At 33.5% G+C, this 23,353-nt stretch overlaps 1 protein-coding gene across 2 annotated transcripts in view; it reads right to left on the bottom strand.

Annotated features, from left to right (window-relative positions):
- LOC111057122 (RNA-binding protein 24-B) overlaps positions 1-23,353 on the bottom strand; it is a 136,290-nt gene that overhangs the window by 12,992 nt on the left and 99,945 nt on the right. For both annotated transcript variants that reach the window (XM_039419666.1, XM_039419667.1), the window contains exon 4: positions 2,721-2,986. In XM_039419666.1, coding sequence (XP_039275600.1) covers positions 2,721-2,986 — 266 coding nt within the window. The remainder of the gene's footprint in view (positions 1-2,720; positions 2,987-23,353) is intronic.

The raw sequence follows: 23,353 nt of genomic DNA, 5'->3' as shown, positions 1-23,353 counted from the left end.
TCTATCAATATAATACCAATGTAGCGTTCTTTATTGGACAATCTAGACTTGAAATGGTGGCACATAATTTATTTCTATATCCTACCTTATTTACTTTTCATCAGTTTAAAAGCTTCAGAGTTCCATTATTAAATTTGCAAGTTATTCAGCGAGTGATAAAAACGAAATTATATATCACAGGATATTCAAAAAGTAGAGTCAACTATTTTATGACTGGTGAAAATCCAAATTAAATAATGTAACTGAAATTCTTAAAGGGGAAGTCAAATAATTCAGGAATGATTCTTTTCCACTCAAAAACTTAAGTGAAAAATACAAGATCTTGCAGGATTGATGAAATTCACATTACATGGCACAAGATGGTATTTAAAGGTAGAGACAACTACTTTATGGTTTATGAAAATCCAAATTATACACCGTAACTGAAATTTTCAAAGGTGGAGTCAAATAATTCAGGAATGATTCTTTTCCGCTCAAAACTCAAATGACATAAATGCAAGATCTTGCAGGATTGATGAAATTCAAATTACATGGCACAAGATGGTATTTAAAGGTAGAGACAACTACTTTATGGTTTATGAAAATCCAAATTATACACCGTAACTGAAATTTTCAAAGGTGGAGTCAAATAATTCAGGAATGATTCTTTTCCGCTCAAAACTCAAATGACATAAATGCAAGATCTTGCAGGATTGATGAAATTTAAATTACATGGCACAATATATTTAAAGGTAGAGACAACTACTACTTTATGGTTTATGAAAATCTAAATTATATATACCGTAACTGAAATTCTCAAATGTGGAGTCAAATAATTCAGGACTGATTCCTTTCCGCTCAAATAACTCAAGTGACAAATGCAAGATCTTGCAGGATTGATAAATTTTACATTACATAGCAAATTATATTCAAAATCAACTAGCCTACTAGCCTAAGCTCACTAGACTACTTCAGGATTGATAAGAAATCAAATGAAATAGATCTATTCTCAAATAAAACCTCAACTAATTAAAGATTGCCATACTTCCGCTCGAAAATATTTTAAAGGGTACTTGGTTCAAGCTCTTGCAGCTTGCTATTCTGGTAATGGCCGATAAAACTCATTGAAGGGTACGGGAAAGGGGGCGGGGTGTCAGCTGTGACGGTGTCGTAGTTTAGTAGCTTATATCTATAATAACTTATGAAGAGAATAAGAGAGAGGAAAAGACACACAGAGAAAGAGCGAGAAAGAGAGCAGAGCGAGTGCGGAGCTGGAAAGAACTGTGGTTTATTTTTGGGGTCGGGAGGCTTGGAAATGTACGAGGTATCTCTAGTATACAAGTTTAGTACAGAGCTGCTAGGCTCTCTCAACTTAGGTCTAATTCTGGAGAGTGACGAGAGAGAGAGAGAACTATACATTTTGGAAGAAGAGAGAAACAGTTGGATGCTTAAATAGATCATTTTTATCTTGAGTGAGTCACAATACGTTGGTATCATTCAAATTTAAACTCATTTCTGAAATTGAAGTAAAATTGTGTGTGTTTTCAGAGTGAATTTATTTCAGAAAAAAAGGAAATTATGAATATTTACAGAGTCAATTTACATTAATTATTTCAGGAATGAAGTAATTAATGTAGAGTTGGAAATACTGATGAAAACTGGACTTGAGCAATTTTTATATCTACAATGTTACGTAATCATTGCAAACCTCATTTTTCATGCAACAAGGCACACTTTACAAGAAAGCAGAGAAAACTTCTATAATAAATATTCTTCTATGCTATATTCTGTGATGAAAGTTATAAAATAGAGAAATTATGAGTATGATTCAACTCCCTGACTCCTGCACAAATGTATATGAACACAATAGACGCGTTTTCAAATTATTAGAATTCAGATTGTAATATGAATCCCAAAATCTCAAGCATTTATAATATCATAGAGAAACAATAGCGTGAGTAGATATCCCATGGTATAGGGCGATTATGTTGCAACTTTTACTGTTATCTCAAGCCGATTACTGTCGATTATTGTCGATTTTCACTGTTTTTACCGGGTAAGAGTGTATGAACGGCACAATATGAGAGACTACCAGCGACATAAAGCTTCACGGGAAAGAACTACGTGGACTACAGGCTTGAGATAACAGCTAATGTTGCGACATAAACGCCCTATACCATGGAATATCTACTTATGCTATTGTTTCTCTATGATAATAACCTATTCTAAGTTGAATATCCTATAATACAAATAATGTACATTTCAAAATAGAGTGAAAGGTGAGATAAATTGAGGAAGAAAAATGAGAGAGCGAACATGATAAGCGTATGACAGACTCGTTCCCGGTTGCACAAAAGCCGTTGAATTTTAACCGTGATTAAAGCCATGAGAACCAATCAGAGAAACCTTTTTTCAAGACAGATATACTGATAGTTGGAAAGTAGGGGAAATTTTCAAGGCTTTCTTTAAAATAAGCCTTCTCTGATTGGTTCTCTTGGCATTCAACCGCAGTTACAATTTAACTGGCTTTTGTGCAACCGGGCCTTGAGTTTTGGGATGACTGATTTGATATCTATCAATTATAATTTATATAATATATATTTTTTATTCTATTCATATTATATTATTTATCTATTATTTATATTATTTATCTATTATTTATATTATTTATCCATCTATTTCAATTTATATTTATATTTGATATCTCTATAATAATGTGGTAGAAAGAGATGTTCGCATACCAGCAGGTGTGGTGTAGGGGTATGTCTCGAATCCGTTAGTAGCATACTGGCTGGGATAGGAGGTTGCAGCTGCGGCTGCTGCTGCTGCAGCTGCTGCGGCGTTCTGGTACTCGTAGAACTGCGACGCGGCGGCCATCGCAGCTGCATGCGTGAGCGGGGCCGCAGGCGGCAGCGACACCACTCCCGGACTGTTGGCCGCAGCTGCAGCCGCTGCCGCAGCAGCGCTGCTCAAGTAAGGCGACTGGTACACGTAGCTCGGCTGCACCCTGCAATTCAACAACATTCGTTTCATTTTTGAAAACTATTTTTCGACTATTCTCATAGGTTTCTTTCATCTGTAACATATTATTTTAATATTTTTTTCAATTATTCATATCATTATACAGAGTATCTCTCGAAAGGTGTGACAGCCGGAGACAATAGATTTTATATAAAATTTGCAAAAAAAATGTCCAGTAAAATTTTCGGGTTGACAGAATTGGCTAACTCGGAACTAGCTGACTCCATGCAATGGAGTATGCATATTGCAGCACTCGCTGTAATATATGAATCAATACTACACCGATCAGAGCAGTTTTCACAACATGGAGTCAGCGAGTTCCCAGTTAGCCAACCCTATTTTATCAACCCTTTTTTTTGGCAACCTTAGTTACCGAGATATATAGATTTTTCAATATTTTGGAAAAATGTCAATAACTGGAAAATTATCAGTCGAAAACGAATTCTAAGGATATAGTTGGAAAGAAGGAGAAATTTTCAATACGTTTCATGTAATTTGTTCTTTTGACGTTTTTGAACTTTTTATCAGCGTTCAAAATTATTGAAATTTGGCTTTGAACTCGGCGAATGTAGGTACTTTTTCAACTTTGAGCACTCATAAAAAGTTCAAAAACGTCAAACAAATTAACAAATTATAAGAATTTTTGTAACTCGTTTTTTTCTGTAACTGGGCACCCGCCGAAAAACCTTTCGGTTTGGCAGGACCCTCAATTGTTTGTATTGTGAATAAAAATTTTGATTTGAAAAAAAATCTAATCTAAAAAAAATGTTTCCAACCATATCCTTAGAATTCGATTTTGACTGATAGTTCATTAGTTATTGACGTTTAAAAAAAATATCGAAAAATATATGTAGGCCTATCTCGAAAACTAAGGTCGATATAAGAAAATGTCAAAGACCTTAAAGATGCATAGACTCACATGCAGCGCTAGTGTCGTACTTGAAATTGAAATCGGCCATTGAGGGGGCAACCTATAAGATTATTACATACCAATGCCTTTGTAATATTACACATTTAAAGATATAATATCTCGTGCTAAAATACCTCAATGGCGGCCTTCAATTTCAAGTAAGAGTTATCATTGGGAAGGCATAGGCATTGTGGGTCTATATCTCTTTAAGGTCTTTGGAAAATGTTACCGGACATTTTTTGTTGCAAATTCTATAAATGGAATCTATGTAACAAACTTCAGCTGTAACACCTGTTGTGGGACACTCGGTGCAATATTATCATAGAGAAACGATAGCATAAGTAGATATCCCATGGTATAGGGCGTTTATGTCGCAACTTTTACTGTTATCCCAAGCCGATAGTTCATGTAGTTCTTTCCTATGCAGCTGTGTGACGCTGGTAGTCTCTCAAATTGTGCCGTTCATACACTCTCACCCTAACAAAACAGTAAAAATTGACAATAATCGACAGTAATCTGCTTGAGATAACAGTAAAAGTTGCGACATAAATTTCCTATACCATGGGATATCTACTTACGCTATTGTTTCTCTATGATATTATTGAGTACGGTAAGAGCTAATTTGTAGTTTTTTACTAACGGTACAGTATTTCCATGAGCCTGCTTACATTCAGAGACTAAACAGTGATTGATTCAGAGCCGAATACAAATTATTGAAACTGGAGCAATTTCACACTCATAGATTGGTTATAGTCTAGATGGTTCAGTGACGAGAAAAGGATTACAATAATGCAGCGGCGAACGTACACTTAAGCAGAAAAATCAAACGTCTGTATGCAGACGTGAGCATACATATGGAGACAGACAGACGTCTATGTGCGTTGCGACATTCGAACAACTGGGAAGATCATCCCTTCAACCAATACCTACTATTACTTGAACTTCAAGCCCTTCAAGTTTAATACAACAAAATCATCTGATATCAATTTCCACATTCCAAAATCCAAACGTTTATGTAGCCTATTTATATTTCAAGATTGAATATGAAAAAAGGAACCATTTTAAATGAACTACCGTATTAAACTATTCGATTCACCGACCAACAAAATATTTGGTAAATCGATAGAGCTACTAATCCTATTACAGTTCCCTCCAACCGGTGTAGGGTTCCTTACGAACTAAACCTATTAACGATACTATAAGATAGGATGTAAATTTAATACATGCTATCGATGAACCGATTAGAGCCTGATTACAATAGCAAATTTGACATGGAATCCACAATCCTCAGTCAATGGATTAACTTCGTTGAGAAATATTAATTTCTTCTCAATGCTTGTTCAATTTTTTCTCTTCAATGATCAGTACTGTAGTAGAGAGACTTAGGCCTAGATTTACACAAGTATCATTGCAAATTCAAATAGCTTATCATGAATTTGAACCGATGAATCAAATAAAAACTTTTTATGAATCTGAAACGATAAATCAAATTCAAACTTCTCATAAATTTGAACAGATGAATCAAATTTTTTTTCTCGAACAGCTGTTCTGCGAATGTTTTTGTGATTTTTCTGGCTTCAAATTTATCAAGATTTTTAATATTTTTCAATTTAGTAATGCATTTTCAAGTGTAATAATATTGTTTCATCTTTCTGATCAACCGAGATACAAAATTTTTAGTATAATGTTTATTTGGACTGTAAATTTTTGTGATCTTTATAAAAGTGTTTTCATAACCTCATTTGGACTATTTTTATCAAAATTAGGGAGAGGAACAGTTTTGGGTTTATCCTGTTGATTCTCTCCCAATCATTAATTTGATGTTGTGATTAAGGAATGTAATAAATGTAAATTCAAACTTTCCATGAATCTGAACCGATGAATCAAATTCAAACTTTTTATGAATTTGAACCGATGAATCAAATTCAAACTTTTTATGAATTTGAACAGATGAATCAAATTAAAACTTTCCATGAATCTGAACCGATTAGTCAAATTCAAATTTCTCATAAACTTGAACATATGAATCAAATTGATATTTTTTTATGAATTTTAACAGATAAATCAAAGATACAGGCGACAAGAGCCTTATTAAAAAATGAAAACTGCACATGAATTCCACAATTTCTGTAAATGTACACTTGCTTTATATATATTTTCCACCCGCAAAATGTTTCTGATTCAGCAATAAGATTTGAAGGCCCGTAGCTCATGAATTTTAATCCGCAATTTCACGGTAGCTACCTGCCTCGATCCGTTAATTATCATAAACAAACGTTATCATAGTATAGGAGAATACAGCATAAATATGAGAGGACATGAATTAATCAATTACGGCCTTGGTTGAGAAATGAAATCAATTGGTGCGTGACGTTTGTACTGATATCTCATAAAACAAGATTGTCATAACTTGTGAAACGTGAAACTAACTCTTATAAAAAGTCACCCTTCAAAGCGTGAAAATGGATGAAGTCGGCAAACTGCATGTACCGAAACCAGGCTAACTGGCAAATGAGCATTTCCAACTGGAAACACAGATTTTATGAGACATGATAAATCACAAGGACAAATCGACAATATATCACCGATCGTTAAAAAACGGCGTTATGAAAACTTCATCGTAAAAACCAGAATGACTTTCTACTACTCGAAAAGGTTTTTCTGAAAAGTTCAATTCATCATCCTTCCCTACAGTTGGTGTAGAAACAATTTTCATAACCCATGTTTCAGAATCGCCAAACAAAGTTAGGTTCAGACAACTTTCCTCCATCATTTTCTGATTTTAATTATAGAGCAATGATAATTCTTTGTACTAAAATACTTTGTAGAAAATTAACGTCAAAAAACCACAGATTTATTGATACTTAGAAAGACCGGTTTCGGTTATTACACCATTGTCAATCTCTGATAAACCTGAGATTAGTTTATCAGAGTAAACTTCATCTATAAAGTTTATCAGAGATTGACAACCGGTCTTTCTAATTATCAATAAATGTATGGTTTTTTGACAATTTCTTAGTCTTTTTCATTCAATACGTTAAATCTCCCAAATCTATTTCTTATCAGATTGGCACCAACAAATATTATGTTTTGATATCAACTTGGATTACAGCTCCTTAAGAACCTTGTGTTCAGAGCATCTCAAAGTGCCGCTTGAAAATAACAATAAAACTGAAATGAGAATTCTGGAGACAAACAATTGAAGCCATTTTCAGACCGTACTATAGTGAGGTCCACGTTATAATGGCAGTGTGTGATTCGCAATGGTGTTGCTATCCTTGTCTACTGTTCAACAAAGCAGATGGCGCGATCTCTTTCACGCATTGCGATGTTGCCACATCGTTCATCAACAATGTAGAAATTCAACTAATTGACAAAATATTTAATCTCAATCATGAAAACTTATTATTACATCTTTAAAAAATATATTTTCTTGACAAATAAAATATGATTAACTATTTTCAACAATAATTGATCAGATATACCAGTATCAGCTGTTTGGTGGCAAGGCTGAGATCTGGCAACCCTTTTCTCCTATCTTCCTACACTGCCATTATAACGTGGTCCTCACTATAGTGGTTTTAGTGTAATGTATAGACTCTTTCTTACCACAAAACTTCTGGGTCTTTTTTTGGAATGAGAATATGTCTGAGAGCATTTTTGAGGCTGTTAGAAATACTTCAAGCATTATGAAACCATTTCCATCAGATTGTTGTCAATATAGATTAGCCTGGGTGAAATCAATGTCATGGATGATACTATGTTGAGAGCTCCTTCAAAACATTGAGCATTGAACAGTAGTAGAATAGATAATAGAGAGAAACAATTCGATCGATTTTACAACATCGTGATTGCAGTAGGCCTACTATACGAACATTTAAAATGTTCTAGTGTTCTGTTTGGATTCTTACCGCAGAGCTTCCGGCTTCACTTTTGTAGAGTAGACCACACTAACACTGCTCGTGTAACAAATGAAAGGTGGGAGCTACTGGAGCAAAGGTGTCACGTGTCCCGCTGTCCCGCAGTTCCGGGATCCACGAGGTATTGACAAAAAAAAAACAGGATATGTTACATGGGGGTGCACACTGCACAATCAGAAGCTTCTCGCACAATACATATCCGATACAGCGTGGGTAGCTGAATCCATCGCATACGTTTATCGTTTTATCGTTTATACGTTTATCGTATCGTTTATAAAACGTTTATACGTTTATCGTTTATATCGTTTTATCGTTTATACGCTTTTAAAGCCTGCAAAGGTTTCATGATTGACCGAACGAAGTGAGGTCTAGTTTTAACTCGGATTCTCTTGATCAATAAATGATATTTCAATCGATATGCTAGTCTTTGGGAATCATGCATATCTAAATAGAGAAAACAGTTGAAATGTTTCATAGCTGGAAATGTTTCAAATTGAAACTATGTTTTACATAAAATTCCATCCTCCTCGGAAGCCTTTGATGATAGAGACTTGAATTTGGTTTTGAATAGTGTACCAGGATTATTATACTAGTAGTTCTGTGAACAGTAGACCTCGCGCTCAGTAAGTTACATTGACCTGTTGTTATGTTTTCTCAAAAATTAATAAATTATTTATCAATTTAAAATGTCTAGAAAAAATCCTAAATAAACATAGAGCTTTCTGTCCTATCGTACCGTGACGTGTCGTCCCGGAATGTGAGTGTGAACGCTGTTATCAGGTCTGGCTGCAATTGTCTACAAAGTTGATGGAAAGATACATTTTCAAGATGTTCGATGTTTTTAAACGGGTAGTATTATAAATAGTCAACTGTCTACTAACGTTGATGGAAAGATACATTTTCAAGATGTTCGATGTCTTTGAACGAGTAGTATTATCTGACACTAGACAGATTTTATGATGAATAATATAGTATCATTCTATAGTATGATTTTCACTCTAATATTGGCGTATGAAGAAGGCTCCTTTCTCCTTTTATATTATCCTTGAAATTTAAAATTTCCAAAAACCTTGTATATACGTCGACGCGCAATTCAAAAAGGAACATACCTGTCAAATTTTATGAAAATCTATTATCGCCTTTCGCCGTAAATGCGCAACATATAAACATTTAAACATAAAGAGAAATACCAAAATGTCAAATTGAATCTTAAACCTCATTTCGCTCGGTCAATTATTTTAAAAAAATTAGAAAAAAAAATCACGAAGTTAGTTAAGTAAGTTTTGAGAAGCTGAAGCTGATTTCAAGAAAATTATTCTCTTTCCTTAATTCAAGACATTTTCCAATAGAAAGGATTGGTTAAAGAAATAAAATTATACACAATTGAAAATGTTTTGCGTTCTGTTGAGGTAAATGAACTATTTCCAATATTATGTCAATAGAGAATCGTAATTTACCACGAAACCATATTCTCTCCTTACGTGGAGAGAATTTATAAAATATGACGTAGGATTTCGGATGCTTCATGAGTTTGGAAGCTCAATAATCCCCAGTGAATAATGAATTAATATTTACTGAACCCCAGTGTAATCTACGAATGAGTGTGTAAGCTTATATATATTTGAGAGAGGAATAGCACAAGGTTACCTTATTTTTCCTCTCCCCATCATTTTGATGATGTACTTATTGTATGATTCGATAAAGAATGTTCAAGAAAGGTATTCATATTGTAAAGCCCCTTCATCACAATGTTCTATTGGAATTATTATTATTATTATTATATTATTATTATTATATTATTATTATTATTATTATTATCATTATTATTATTATTATATTATTATTCTATAGTATGATTTTCACACTAATATTGGCGTATGAGAAGGCTCCTTTCTCCTTTTATATTATCCTTGAAATTTAAAATTTCCAAAAACCTTGTATATACGTCGACGCGCAATTCAAAAAGGAACATACCTGTCAAATTTTATGAAAATCTATTATCGCCTTTCGCCGTAAATGCGCAACATATAAACATTTAAACATAAAGAGAAATACCAAAATGTCAAATTGAATCTTAAACCTCATTTCGCTCGGTCAATTATTTTAAAAAATTAGAAAAAAAAATCACGAAGTTAGTTAAGTAAGTTTTGAGAAGCTGAAGCTGATTTCAAGAAAATTATTCTCTTTCCTTAATTCAAGACATTTTCCAATAGAAAGGATTGGTTAAAGAAATAAATTATACAGAATTGAAAATGTTTTGCGTTCTGTTGAGGTAAATGAACTATTTCCAATATTATGTCAATAGAGAATCGTAATTGACCACGAAAGCATATTCTCTCCTTACGTGGAGAGAATGTATAAAAGATGACATAGGATTTAGGGTGCTTCATGAGTTTGTAAGCTCAATAATTCCCAGTGAATAGTGAATTAATATTTACGGAGCCCCAGTGTAATCTACGAATGAATGTGTAAGCTTATATAAATTTGGGAGAGGAATAGCACAAGGATTCCTTATTTTTTCCATCCCTAACATTTTGATGACTTACTTATTGTATGAATCAATAAAGAATGTTCAAGGAAAGGTATTCATATTGTGAAGCCCCTTCATCACAATGTTCTATTGGAATTATTATTATTATTATTATTAGCGTATGGCTTTGAATGGTGGGGAGACCCAAGGGTAGCTCCACCTCGCCGTATAAAGTCCAAAGTTCCCTAATGGGAAACCGGACACTAAGGTTATAGTGAGCATAATACTTTAAATTTACACTTTTCACTTCGGAATAAAGTTCATTTTGATGTTAAAAAGTCCAGACATATACAAAACCGAAACAAAACACAAAACCACTAAGCCAAAATTTAGAAAATATTAAATTTAGACAACAAATTTAGAGCCGAAAATTTATAGCACGTAAAAATTTTGCCATGGCAACGTGATGGGGAATAAGAGAATATTTTTTCTATTGATTTTCTGTCAATTTGGATAACTTGATATTCAAATTCTGTAGATCCAGGAAAACTAGGATACTCAATTTAATATGATTCTTGCATTTCTGTTGTCTGTCTCAAGGTTTAGAGCTAAACTGTATATTGAGCGTTTTTCAGGCAGCGTTTTTTAGGCAGCGTTTTAGAGTCTGCAGGGCAGGAAGCTCTCAGATTGGCTGATTGTGTTGTCGCCTGGAAAAACGCTTGAACAAAACGCTTGGAAAACGTAGTGGCGTGGTCCTTATTGTACCTAGAGCAAGTGAGTATAGAATGTAATATAGGCCTATGTCTAAAGGTGCGTACAGATTTACGCGCCGCGAACATGAGCAATTCACTTTTAATCAGCTGAAGCCAAGCTTTTTATATCTGTATCTTACCGTTTCTGTAAAAATACAGATATAGTCAGCTGATTAAAAGGTGCGAACCTTGAAGGTGCGTACAGATATACGCGCCGCGAACATGAGCAATTCACTTTTAATCAGCTGACTATATCTGTATTTTTACAAAAACGGTAAGATACAGATATAAAAAAGCTTGGCATCAGCTGATTAAAAGTGAATTGATAGAGAATAATGGAATATTCATACTGCAGAAGAAAGCCATTAGGATAATTTATAAGATTAATACAATGCGCTCTTGCAGACCTTATTTTAAAGAAAATAGATTGCTAACGGCTCCTGCTATTTATATATTAGATTTAGCAATCTTCGTTTTTAAAAATAGACGAATGTATGAGGAGAACCAGGTGAGTCATCCCCATAATACACGATTTAGAGGTTTTGTTTACCCACATCACAGACTAAGCCTGCTGGAGAGTGGCCGTTTTATATGGAATGAAAAATATTTAATTCAATCCCATCTCACATAAGAGAAATTGATGGCTTGAAGGAGTTCAAAAAAAACACTCAGGGAATTCCTTATTGTATTGTGTCCGTACAGGTTAGCAGACTTCCTTGTTGAATAGTGTTTGATTGATGTATGTTATGTGGGATCTGTTGTGTTGAAATAGAAGGGATGGTAGATATTAGATTAAACTTTGACGTGTCATATACTGCGGGATCGTTGCTCCCTTAATGCAGTTCAGTAATTGTGACGAACAAGAAAAGTAAAGTAAAGTATATCTGTATTTTTACAGAAACGGTAAGATACATATATAAAAAGCTTGGCATCAGCTGATTTAAAGTGAATTGCTCATGTTCGCAGCGCGTATATCTGTACGCACCTTTACATTCTATACTCACTGGCTGGAGCACATATTTGTGTACCTGAAGTCTATCAGATTGCTCGAAGCTTAACCACAATTGCATTATCATTTGGAGTGACTCCAATGCTTTTTGTATTTTGTTCCTGTAACATCATCAAGTTGATAAATTCTATCGTTCATCTATTTTTAGTATCACCATTGATGACGTTAGTCAAGAAATCATATAAATGAATGAATGAGTACAGCATCAACAGCATAATCAATGAATGATATTATATGATCAATTCAAATTGTTTATTGCAGAGTATTTGTGTACACAAATACTATTTATCGATGAAGATCTATTTCCAGAAAAAATTGAAATAGTCGCAAAACCAAACTGAGAATTGCGTTTAGATCAGCAGAATTAATAATAGCTCATGACAACGATGAGTGCTTTAATATTTTGGCAAGTATTGTCACATTAAATCTGTGTTTGACGCAAGTACTCATCTTAAAAGTGGCAATAATCATTATTTATTACTGTAACATTCAGTTCAGTCCTAAGTTACAATCCATATCCATACAGTGACATTGTAATTCATGTGATAATTTTCAGTAGACTATTCATTCTTTATTCATCTATACAATAAGTACATTATCGAAATGATAGGGAGAGGAAAAATAAGGTAACCTTGTGCTATTCCTCTCCCAAATTTAGATTACACATAGTCCGAAATAGGTTAAGTCTTGTAGTTCTTCAATTCACACAATTTCAGTCCTCAATTATTTTCACAAAGTAGATTTTCAAATTTAGATGCTTCAAAATTGAACATATAGAAGAAATATTTTAGTATAACGAAAATAGGAAATATTCACATATTACAAATTTTGAAGAATTACCGAAAAATTACTATGATGGTATTACTATTAGAATATTCTCTACGCTAATATTAATAAAAAAATATTCTCTGTAAGGTGGAGTAAGGAGTTTCAAGTCCTCTCTACCATTATTCAACCTCGAAACCATGGAGATAGATAACAATAAATTCCAACATTTTAGCCTTCCAAAAGGCTAAATCTGGCCATTTCGGTGTAGTTATTCTACAGTGGGACTCTAAAATAGTTGGAATGGCCTAGTTTGTGTTGAGAGACCCAACATGAGGAAATAACCAGTCAGGGCCCATAAAGCGCTGCCAAAAATAGTGGAAATGAGAAGCTAAGAAGTCGCTCTCGAAATGTCTCTCTCTGAGAGAGGGATGATAAGGAGGCTGCAGACTACAATAAAAAGTACCATTTGGCTGATCAACAGTTGGACGAGTGCGCAGTGTCAGTGCGCATCTTCCGAATGGACCAATGAGAGGACAGTCTACCTGGTCACGTGGGAGCGGTGTGACACTCGACACCAGCCTGGCCGCCCCGGGCTCGGTTCAATTTAGAACTCGAAAAACAACCGAAAAATGTCACATGGCAAGGCACAAAGTTCAAAGACATGTGGTGGATAAAAATATACACTGCATATAGTCGCAGGCGAAAATTTGAAAAGACAAACTATAAATGAGGCAAACTATAATGACAAACTAAATTAGATGAGGGCACTGACCAAGGTAGATAGATAGATAGATAGCCTGATAGATAGAAAGAGATGAAGCTACCTTGAGCACAGAGTAGCCTACTTGTAACAATTTGTTAATCCCACTTGTATTTATCAATCACACTTCCCATTAATTAAGCTGCATTCTTAACAAAAAAATGAAATAAATAGCATAATTATTGAAGTAAATTTTATAAATTGCATAATCTTTATCATCCTGCATTAATTTATCATTTTTACAACGCTTATCTGGTAAACGCTTCTCACGTCACACCTATCAAACGTTTCAGTGGTCTCTTTTTGTGTAGTTGAGAAGTTGATATTGTGGTAATTATTCATATTGAATAAAAAAGACTAAGAAATTGTCAAAAGCACCGATTTATTGATACTTAGAAAGTCCGGTTTCGGTTATTACACCATTGTCAATCTCTGATAAACTCAATTGACACTGTTTATCAGAGATTGACAATGGTGTAATAACCGAAACCGGTCTTTCTAAGTATCAATAAATTGGTGGTTTTTGACAATTTCTTAGTCTTTTTCATTAAATCAGTGGTAAGTTGTATGTCTAATGATTTCTTTATCGGTTTAAAGAAGCTGCTCTCTTCCTAACAGGAATCATAATTGAATTATTGATCTTATCTTGAAATTTTCTCAACTTATGATGGTTTTCACGTTGTTTCAAGAATGAAATTAAGAATTAATTTTGAAAACAGTACAAAATTCAAAACATAATTTCGAAAACAATACACAAGTATACAAAAATAATACAAGAGTTAGAAAACATTACTTTCTTCTCTATTGTTTTACCATTTCACAGTAGCCAAGACATGGAAGTAAATTTCAGTGACATTCAATTTCATACTTTCAAACTGTGAATGAAATTAAGATATCAATTTTTACACTGCACTTTTGAAGCATTGAGAACCAACGTTACTCCAGACCTCATATATCTTCGAAATTTGTATTCTCTACCAATAGTGGAAGAGAATCTAGATTACTGTATATAAGCATAGAGAAACAATAGCATAAGTAGATATCCCATGGTATAGGGCGTTTATGTCGCAAACTTTTACTGTTATCTCAAGCTGACAGTCCACGTAGTTCTTTCCTGTGAAGCTTTATGACGCTGGTAGTCTCTCATATTGTGCCGTTCATACACTCTTACCCGGTCAAAAAAGTAAAAATCGACAGTAATCGGCTTGAGATAACAGTAAAAGTTGCGACATATCTACTAGTTGGGATATCTACTTACGCTATTGTTTCTCTATGATATAAGTTACTACAAAGTCCAGAGTTTATAGTAGACCTACAATATCAAAGAATATAATAGTAGGCTTAACAACATCAAACTTAATCATACAGGAGCTCAGAAAGCCTACTTTATAATATGGTCAAAAATAAAACCAACAAAACTGAACTAACAAATATTTCACACCAGTACCTTCCGTTGAAAAGCGATAAAGAGCAAGTAGTTGACACCATAGATAGAGATAGAACAACCAATCACGAAAGGGATAGGAGAGAGTAAGTTGCTTATGTAAGGATGACTAAAGTGATACGGTACGGCAACTTCAATTAGAGCACGTCAAAAGTATTAAGAGATGTTCAAAAATCAAAAGAAATACTAGAACACGTTAAGCTGCAATAAACGCCACGCCCCAAATACAGTACAGTAAACTCAAACGAACAACAATAATATTTATACAAAATGCAACACATCAAAGCAAAACCAAAAGTGTAGGATTGAAATCAGTCTCTCACAACAAAGAAAGAAAACATCCAAAGAAAATTGGGATGAACGTTTGGTTGCATACCTAACGAGAGAGACAGTTGCGTCTAATTGTGTGTTCGTATTGAGAGAGGAAACATCCGAAAATAATTTCTGCTTGTGTGAGCGGGGGTCGCCTGGATCTCTAGCTAGCGGTAGCATCAACTAATGGAGGCTCATGACGTCACGACGGTCCGCAGCCTATCTGGTCCTCCGACCACCTGAGAAAATGTCCAACTTGTCCCAAATTAATCATCCACAAATGGCAAACACACTCGGCAAACATTACACCCAAAATATACACCACTAGCACTCAAAATAGGTTGGCTACCGACACAACTCTACACATAAATAAATGTCATCAACTGCTCCACTTCAAATTCTTGTGAAATTTAATGATGTTCTGCCACATTCTTACGTATTAATCCTGAAATACTTGTGGAACAATCATTTTGATAATGATTGTCATCAACTTAGCCACTAGATCTTAACTTTCTATCTAAATTCCTCTGAAATTTAACGATGTTCTGCCACATTCTCAAGCGGAAATCCTGAAATACTTGTGGAACAATCATTTTAATAATGATTGCCATCAACTTAGCCACTGGATCATAACTTCCTATCTAGACTCCTCTGAAATTTAACGATGTTCTGCCACATTCTCAAGTGGAAATCCTGAAATACTTGTGGAACAATCATTTTAATAATGATTGCCATCAACTTAGCCACTTTCTATCAAATTTAATGATGAAATTTCACATCTTTACACTGCTATCCTGAGATACACTCGCCTAGCAATCATTCTAATTTTTTGAATAAACACTTGCCTAATTATCATTCTTAGATGTTTTATATTAATTAACTAGTGGAGAAATTTCTTGATTATTGGTTGGCGTCAATTCTCAATTCAATAATGATTTCTTCTTTTCTAAAATAATCCTATTATTGAATAATCTCTTATGACGTGCTGCCAGCATACAGTTTATCAAAGCTCTCAGCTAAACATTGGGTTCTAAATTTATAACCAACAATAAACTCCAAGCTGCCAAATCAAACATCTTGACAATACACATTATCTGTTTCTCTGTTTGTACCTTACATCAATAGAATAATAGATTCAACATAAAAAAATATTCAGAGATTGAAGCTAATATACGATTTCATATTATGTAGATTGCTGGCATACAATAACACATTTCCATTGAATTATGATTGTAATTTTTAGCATGTTTAGCACAACAATAAAATAATATTTTTTTGAGAAACTATTTGTAGCAGTGATTTTTGAAAAGAATCAATATCCCATAACTTTTAATTTAAGGAAAATGTTCTTGGATGTGATATTAAAGAATAGAATGATTGAGAGAAATAAATACAGTATATAACTTCCGGTAGATATCATAAGCTACTTCATAGAGTACTTTAAATTGGAATAATTCAGGACCTGGGTAATGAGAAAACAGTTTGACAGTTTTGATTCAAGCAGTTGAGGCTGTGCAAAGGCTAAAAATGAACTTTCTTCTAGTGATATTTTTCAAAGTTTTTCGATTTGTATATCATCAAGCTATCAGAATGAAAACGTTTTCTCAGGAAAACATTTTTTTCCGATCATTACTTTTTGAGATATGAGCGCCTAAAGTTTAAATTTTTGGGACAGAACATTTCAAATTCGGTAAGAGATAAATCTATGAGATTCAGAGGATTGATTCCTCATGCTATTATTGATCTTGGAAAACAAGAATTTTCTGAAAATATAGATTTTTGATAAAATTATTCAATTTACCAAAAATGATTCAACAAAAAGTTATTTTTGGTAATTTTTTAGTAAATTTAATAACTTTCTCAAAAATTGAATATTCAGAAAATTTTTTGTTTTACTAGAACTAGATCAACAATACCATAAGAATCAATCCTCTAAATACAATCAATTTATCTCTCACCGAGTTTGAAATGTTCTATCCCAAAAATTTAAAGTTTAGGCGCTCATATCTGAAAAAGTAATGATCGGAAAAAACATGTTTTCCTGCGAAAACGTTTTCATTTTGATAGCTTGATGATATACAAATCGAAAATGTTTGAGAAATATCACTAGTAGAAAGTTAATTTTTAGCCTTTGCACAGCCTTGAAAAGGAAATTAAGTTTGACGTCAACTGAAGAAATTACTAGATTTTCACTTCCTTAAACATTTTTCGTAAAGTACTACACAGTTTCAATAAAAGGAAACAAGTCTTTGAAATAATATATTTGTAGGATTCATGATTGAAGGCTTAGGACTAATTCTACTGTTCTACCTCCCAAAAATGACTGACAAGTTGTTAATTAATTCGTGATAGCTAACAATTAGCTATAGTTTGATGTATATGGTGGGGTGGAATTATTAGGTTCAAAATAGTTTTTGCAGTCGATCCAAACATTCAATTAACGAATTCCTATCCCGGTGCATATTGAATCCATTTAATCGATAAACGTGTATTTGGAAGGGATGATGATGATAATGATGGTGATGGTGGAGAAAAAGAAGAAAGTAGAAAACTGTGGAAGCGAGCTTGATGATAATGACTAATCGGAATATTATTTCAGGAAGCATATAAATAATGACGATCACTCATCGATAGAACGATTTTCCAGGTTTGCGTGAGCTGAGAAGTTGAAATAATGGACTAGTGTGATCTATGCTGCCCATTCCAGCCAGAAATAATTCACGATTTAATAGCACCCTTTCACAAAACAGCATGGATGATAAGACAGAAATGGACACAATTTTTTCAGGAAGTCAATGCATCAGATGTTGTGGCTTATTGATGGAAACAAAAATAAGATGTAATAATTCAGTTGTGCGTGTTCTCAACAATATATTCACGATCCAACCCTGACATCAGGGAAAGGAGGTAGTAATAATATAGAATCTTCATGGATCGCATATAAATTGAAAATAAAATGTGAGGCGTTATTGCTAATTACTCGTATTATCTAATAAATTTTATGAATTTTTGATAGTTTTAAGCAACAAACAGATGGTAAAACAAAGCTGAACTTAGAACGCCTCATAAATTAATCATTCATGATTCCCCACAAAAAACTATGCACTCATTTTCCAAGTTCCCAATCACCTCAATTTGTGAAAATATGAGTAGTTATAATATTTCCGTATGCCATCCTTCTAAATACAGCATGAATAATAAATAATTCATTTGTAATAATTTAATAATAATAATAATTTGTAACAATCACCTCAATTTCTGAAAATATGAGTAGTTTTAATTTCCATATTCCATCCTTATAATACAGCATGAATAATAATTCATTTAAAATAATGGAGAATCATAGCTGGGAACTATTTTTGTGGGATCGCTGATAATACACTTTTTTGGAAACAAAAGGCCTAATCTCTAGTTCTGTGGCTTGGTACAAGAACTACCTATGTCAAAATATCAACTTTCTCACAAATCAGCTTGAAAGTTCACCTTGTATTTTGGAACTACGCCATTTTGATACTGAAATGCGAGGGCTAGAAGTGCAGAAGTCGATATTGGTAGTTCTGGCACGGAGTATGAATGACAATCTAAAGAAAGATGTCTTCATTGGTAGTTTTCATACTCTGAGAGTGGAATTACTGAATACTAAAACTAACTTACTAAATCATGACATTGGTGGTATAAATTTTATAACTTTTTATTGCTTTGAGATAGGACATTGGCACTTCTGGAACTGAAAATAATCGATGTTAGTGATGTATTAAACTCATTTTTGAAAAAAATTGACATTGGTATTTTTTTTTCACTAAGCCACAGAGTTGTTCTGAAGAATGATGATTTATTTCACTAATAGCCTCTATGAGGATATTCACTTACTTCTCTACGATCCTTCAACAACCAGAACATTTCTTATACCCTCTTTAATAAGAATGAATGAAGATATTTTTCATTGAAATGTACCGACGAGTTATATTAATATTAACGAAGAACGCTCAAAATAAAACTTTTCTTGGAATCAAGAAATTAAGGAAAGAATTATACTTATTAGATTAAAATACCTATGACAAACGAGCACGCTTGACTTTATCATCGATGAATATTTTACAATTATTCTTATATAGTTTTACAATAACTCTACCTTAGAATCTTTTTAGATACTGGAGAAAATTGATTCCATTCGGAAAACTCTACAAAAGTTTAGAACCCTTAGAACCTTTCTAACCCTATTTTAGAACCCTTTTTCTAACAATAATCTAGAACCCACCTTTTTACTACAATTTTTATAACTTTGAGACCTTTGAAGTAGGATAGCTCCAGACATACTTTGATGCTGACATTTGGGATAGACTAGAACTCCTGTATTGCTGAATGGGAAGAAATTAATTCAAAACTGGCGACAAGCTATTTTTAATTTGACAGTTAAGGCAGGGGAAGAACTTCTTTAAAACTCTAGACGTCGCAAAGGGATATTGAAAGCACGTGCTGCATTTAATGCAAGAAATCAGAAATAAACATCTAGGCGAGCCTCCTCAATTTCCTAACATTTTTCATTCCCACTTCTTCATTCCCTCGAGGTGCGAACAGAACAAGTAAGTCGCGGTGAAGATAGATGCCACTAAACAACTGTGCAATGATAAAATATCAAATACGGTATTCAGAAATATAGCCTATATTATTTCTTGCATTATAGTATTATTTCCTGCATTTTGAGTCATCGATATAGATATAGAAGAAAGCTGGCGAGCTTTAATCTTCATCTCGACCTGATCCTGATCATCTCGAGCCTCATCTCATCTTCATCTCGATCTGGGGAGTCCGATCTCACTAGGCATCAAACCTGCATCCATGTAGAAACCAATCTGACCGTTCTGTTCCTACGCTTACATTACACTGTAACTTCTTTATTTTTCACTAACCTACACTATTTCGCTTTTACTTTCACAACCAAATTTCCGGGTGATTAATACTTGGGCAATTGATTTCCGAGATTACTTCATGATATCTAACTTTTCATGTTTAGTGATAACACCTCTATGATTCTTATTATCCTTTTTTCATCTCAAAAGAAGATGATAACTTATACGTTTTCTTCTTGCTACAGATCTCAAATGAGACTCTGACAAGAAATAAGTGTATTTAAAACTGTTAAAGTATCTTCGTAAGTTGCCCAAAAAATCTGGTTTCTCCCATCAAATCAAAGATGATTTATCAGACTGATACTCCAATTTGTATGATGAGTACTTGCTAAAGAACAAATGATTGTTTGATACTCTTATTGATGCATTATACACTATTGATTCAGATATATCTATTAATCTTTTTATATCATCTATATTTTTCATATCTATTGAATTTATTCAAAATACTGCCTCAGAATCAGGAAATGACTAGTTTGAAGAGGGTTGACCTTAATTACTGGAAACCCATGATTTTATGTTGAATTAGTTAATAATTAGAAACAACAACAGCAACAACGCTTATAATAACAATAATGATGTAAAAATGGTAGCAACAACAATGAAAACTATTTTATTAGTATTTCACAAACATGTTTTTACCAAACTTGAAGTTGTCACAGTGTGGTGAGGTGAATTAGGAGCTGTTTTATTTTCATTTCATTTTTGAACTTGACTTTCACACTAGAATAATGTTAGTGAGTCATAATCAATTTTTCCAAAGAGGTGTTTGGTTCTCATTATGTTGTTATTCAGGGAGTATTGATGGCATTAAGTTACTTCACAGTTTATCCGATATCAAGTTTTCTCTTAGGGAATATTTTTAATATATAATTCTAATATTTTTTTCTAACAAGAATCAACTAGGAGTCAGTCAATGTCCTAATTCCTGGAGAGTGAATTTTGTAATGTTATGAATCTCCACTTTAAAGGCTACCTTATTGAAGTTAGATGTTGGGACACCGTATTACAAGTTAAAAATATTATATTCTGATGAGCTTAAAGAGCAATTATTATTGTGGAAGCCACTATCATCAATTGTAGTATCATCTTAAATCGTTTCATTTGAAGAATCTTCAATTCAATTGAAAATTGGAATTTGAAATTGGATTGATGATCTTCTAGCTTGAAGAGTTTCAGTACTTCAGAAAAATGTTTACGTTCTCAACTACTGTATCTCAATAATGGAAATCATTCATGACGATTTCAATATATTATTCTATGAAATAACGTTATGCACAATGGTGCTCTCATTTGCATTGCCTGTTAATTTTAACTCTGTTAATTCTTCATTAAGTCATTAACTTAACAGATAAAATGCTCTGATAGTATTTTGCAGAAAAACAATGCGTTATTGTCATCGACTGTGAAAACAACACTTAGACCCAAATTCACTAAAAACGAAAACTAGGTTTAAGCGGCAGTTGATTCTGAATTGAAGTCAGATTTTGAATTGGTTTTGTAATATGATTTTCTGTTTATTTAGATTCAACTGGCGCTCAAACCAAGTTTTCGTTTTGGTGAATTCGGTCCTAAGATAAATAAGGATAATTTATTAATTTTCACCAGAATACATTCATAAAATGACGTATCCACAGAGATATTAGATGTGTTTATTTGTAATATTTATATTGAGACCAAAACTCTCATGAAATCCAAAAACTGTGTACTATAAGTTGAAGGATTGATACTCCATTCATGGGGAAGAATATGGTAAACATTTAGGGCCGGTTTCCGAGCTCGGGATTTAGCTAAGTTCTAGACTTCAACCGGCTTTAAACTCTGGAGTCAGAAAATTGGCTTTCCGAGTCAGAGCGTTAACGTAGTCGAGGACTCAAATTTAATAGACCCTGGAGTTTAGAGATCACGTTAGACCCTGGAGTTTATAATTTCGCTTTCTGAGTGAAGGGCTTATAAGTCCAGGACTTGAATTAGATTCTTGTCTCTTTCCGAGTCAAGGATTAATCAAAAATCGTTGAGTCCAGATATAGAACAGCGTGATTTTAAACCCTCGACTGGGGTAGGGTTTAAATTTAAGTTCTAGACTTAACCGAGCAAACACAACTCAGTTATTGTTTCGGAGTAGATGAATAGCCAAATAAATGTCATGGAATACCTAAATTATTTGAATTAGTCCATCTCAATTCATAATTTATAGTTTGCAAGTTTATTTTGGAATAAAGTTCATAATATAATACGTAAAAAAACTAACCTCATTTTACGACTGTGACATAACCTAAAAATGTTTAAAAAATAATACAAGGATTGCTTTGGAATTTTACCTCCCAATGTGAATATTTTAATCAATGCCATATTCAACATATTAATAATAATAATAAATTATTATTCCAGTTTTTTTCAAAACAAATACGTTTTCCAACTCAATAGTTAGCATACTAAAATTTTTATTCCAAAATCAATGATAAATAATAGCATAACGTAAAATGAAATGTTTATTATTTTTATTCATGTTTCAAAAGGTTAGGTTTTGCTTTGAGTAGACCTTAGACCAGTTATAGAATAGACACGCTGGGAAGTCTAGCCTCTGAAGCCAACATCTACTGCCATATCACCATATCGTGACGTCAGCATCGGATAGAAAACTTTTCTGCAGAGTTTGTTTACATTGTTTTCTATCCGATGCTGACGTCACGATATGGTGATATGGCAGTAGATGTTGGCTTCATCGACTTTCAGTATTTATTGTCTTTACGTCTTTACTTGTCTATTCTATAACTGGTCTAACGAATAGACCTGCACCATACAAAGAAATCGAAACGTATTTTCACAAGATAATTGTTACAAAATAGTTTGGAGAGCATTTGAATTATCCTCAGCTGTTTTGCTATAGGCCTAATGCCAACAATACAACAGCAAAATATTGGGAATTTCCCTCATGTTTACTGCGTTAAAGTCCTGGACTTAAATAAGTTGAGACCCCGGAAGTTTAGAACATAAACCAGTGACTCAGAAAGTTGATTTAGACTTGAGAGCTTATTTTAGTCCTGGACTCAGTAAGTCCAGAACTTATAGATTCCGAGCTCGGAAGCCGGCCCTTA

The sequence above is a fragment of the Nilaparvata lugens genome, chromosome 1 (assembly GCF_014356525.2).
Source record: "Nilaparvata lugens isolate BPH chromosome 1, ASM1435652v1, whole genome shotgun sequence".
In the NCBI taxonomy this organism is placed as follows: Eukaryota; Metazoa; Arthropoda; class Insecta; order Hemiptera; family Delphacidae; genus Nilaparvata; species Nilaparvata lugens.
The sequence above is the reverse complement of the archived record's forward strand: the minus strand, read 5'-3'. Positions and strand labels throughout refer to the sequence as shown.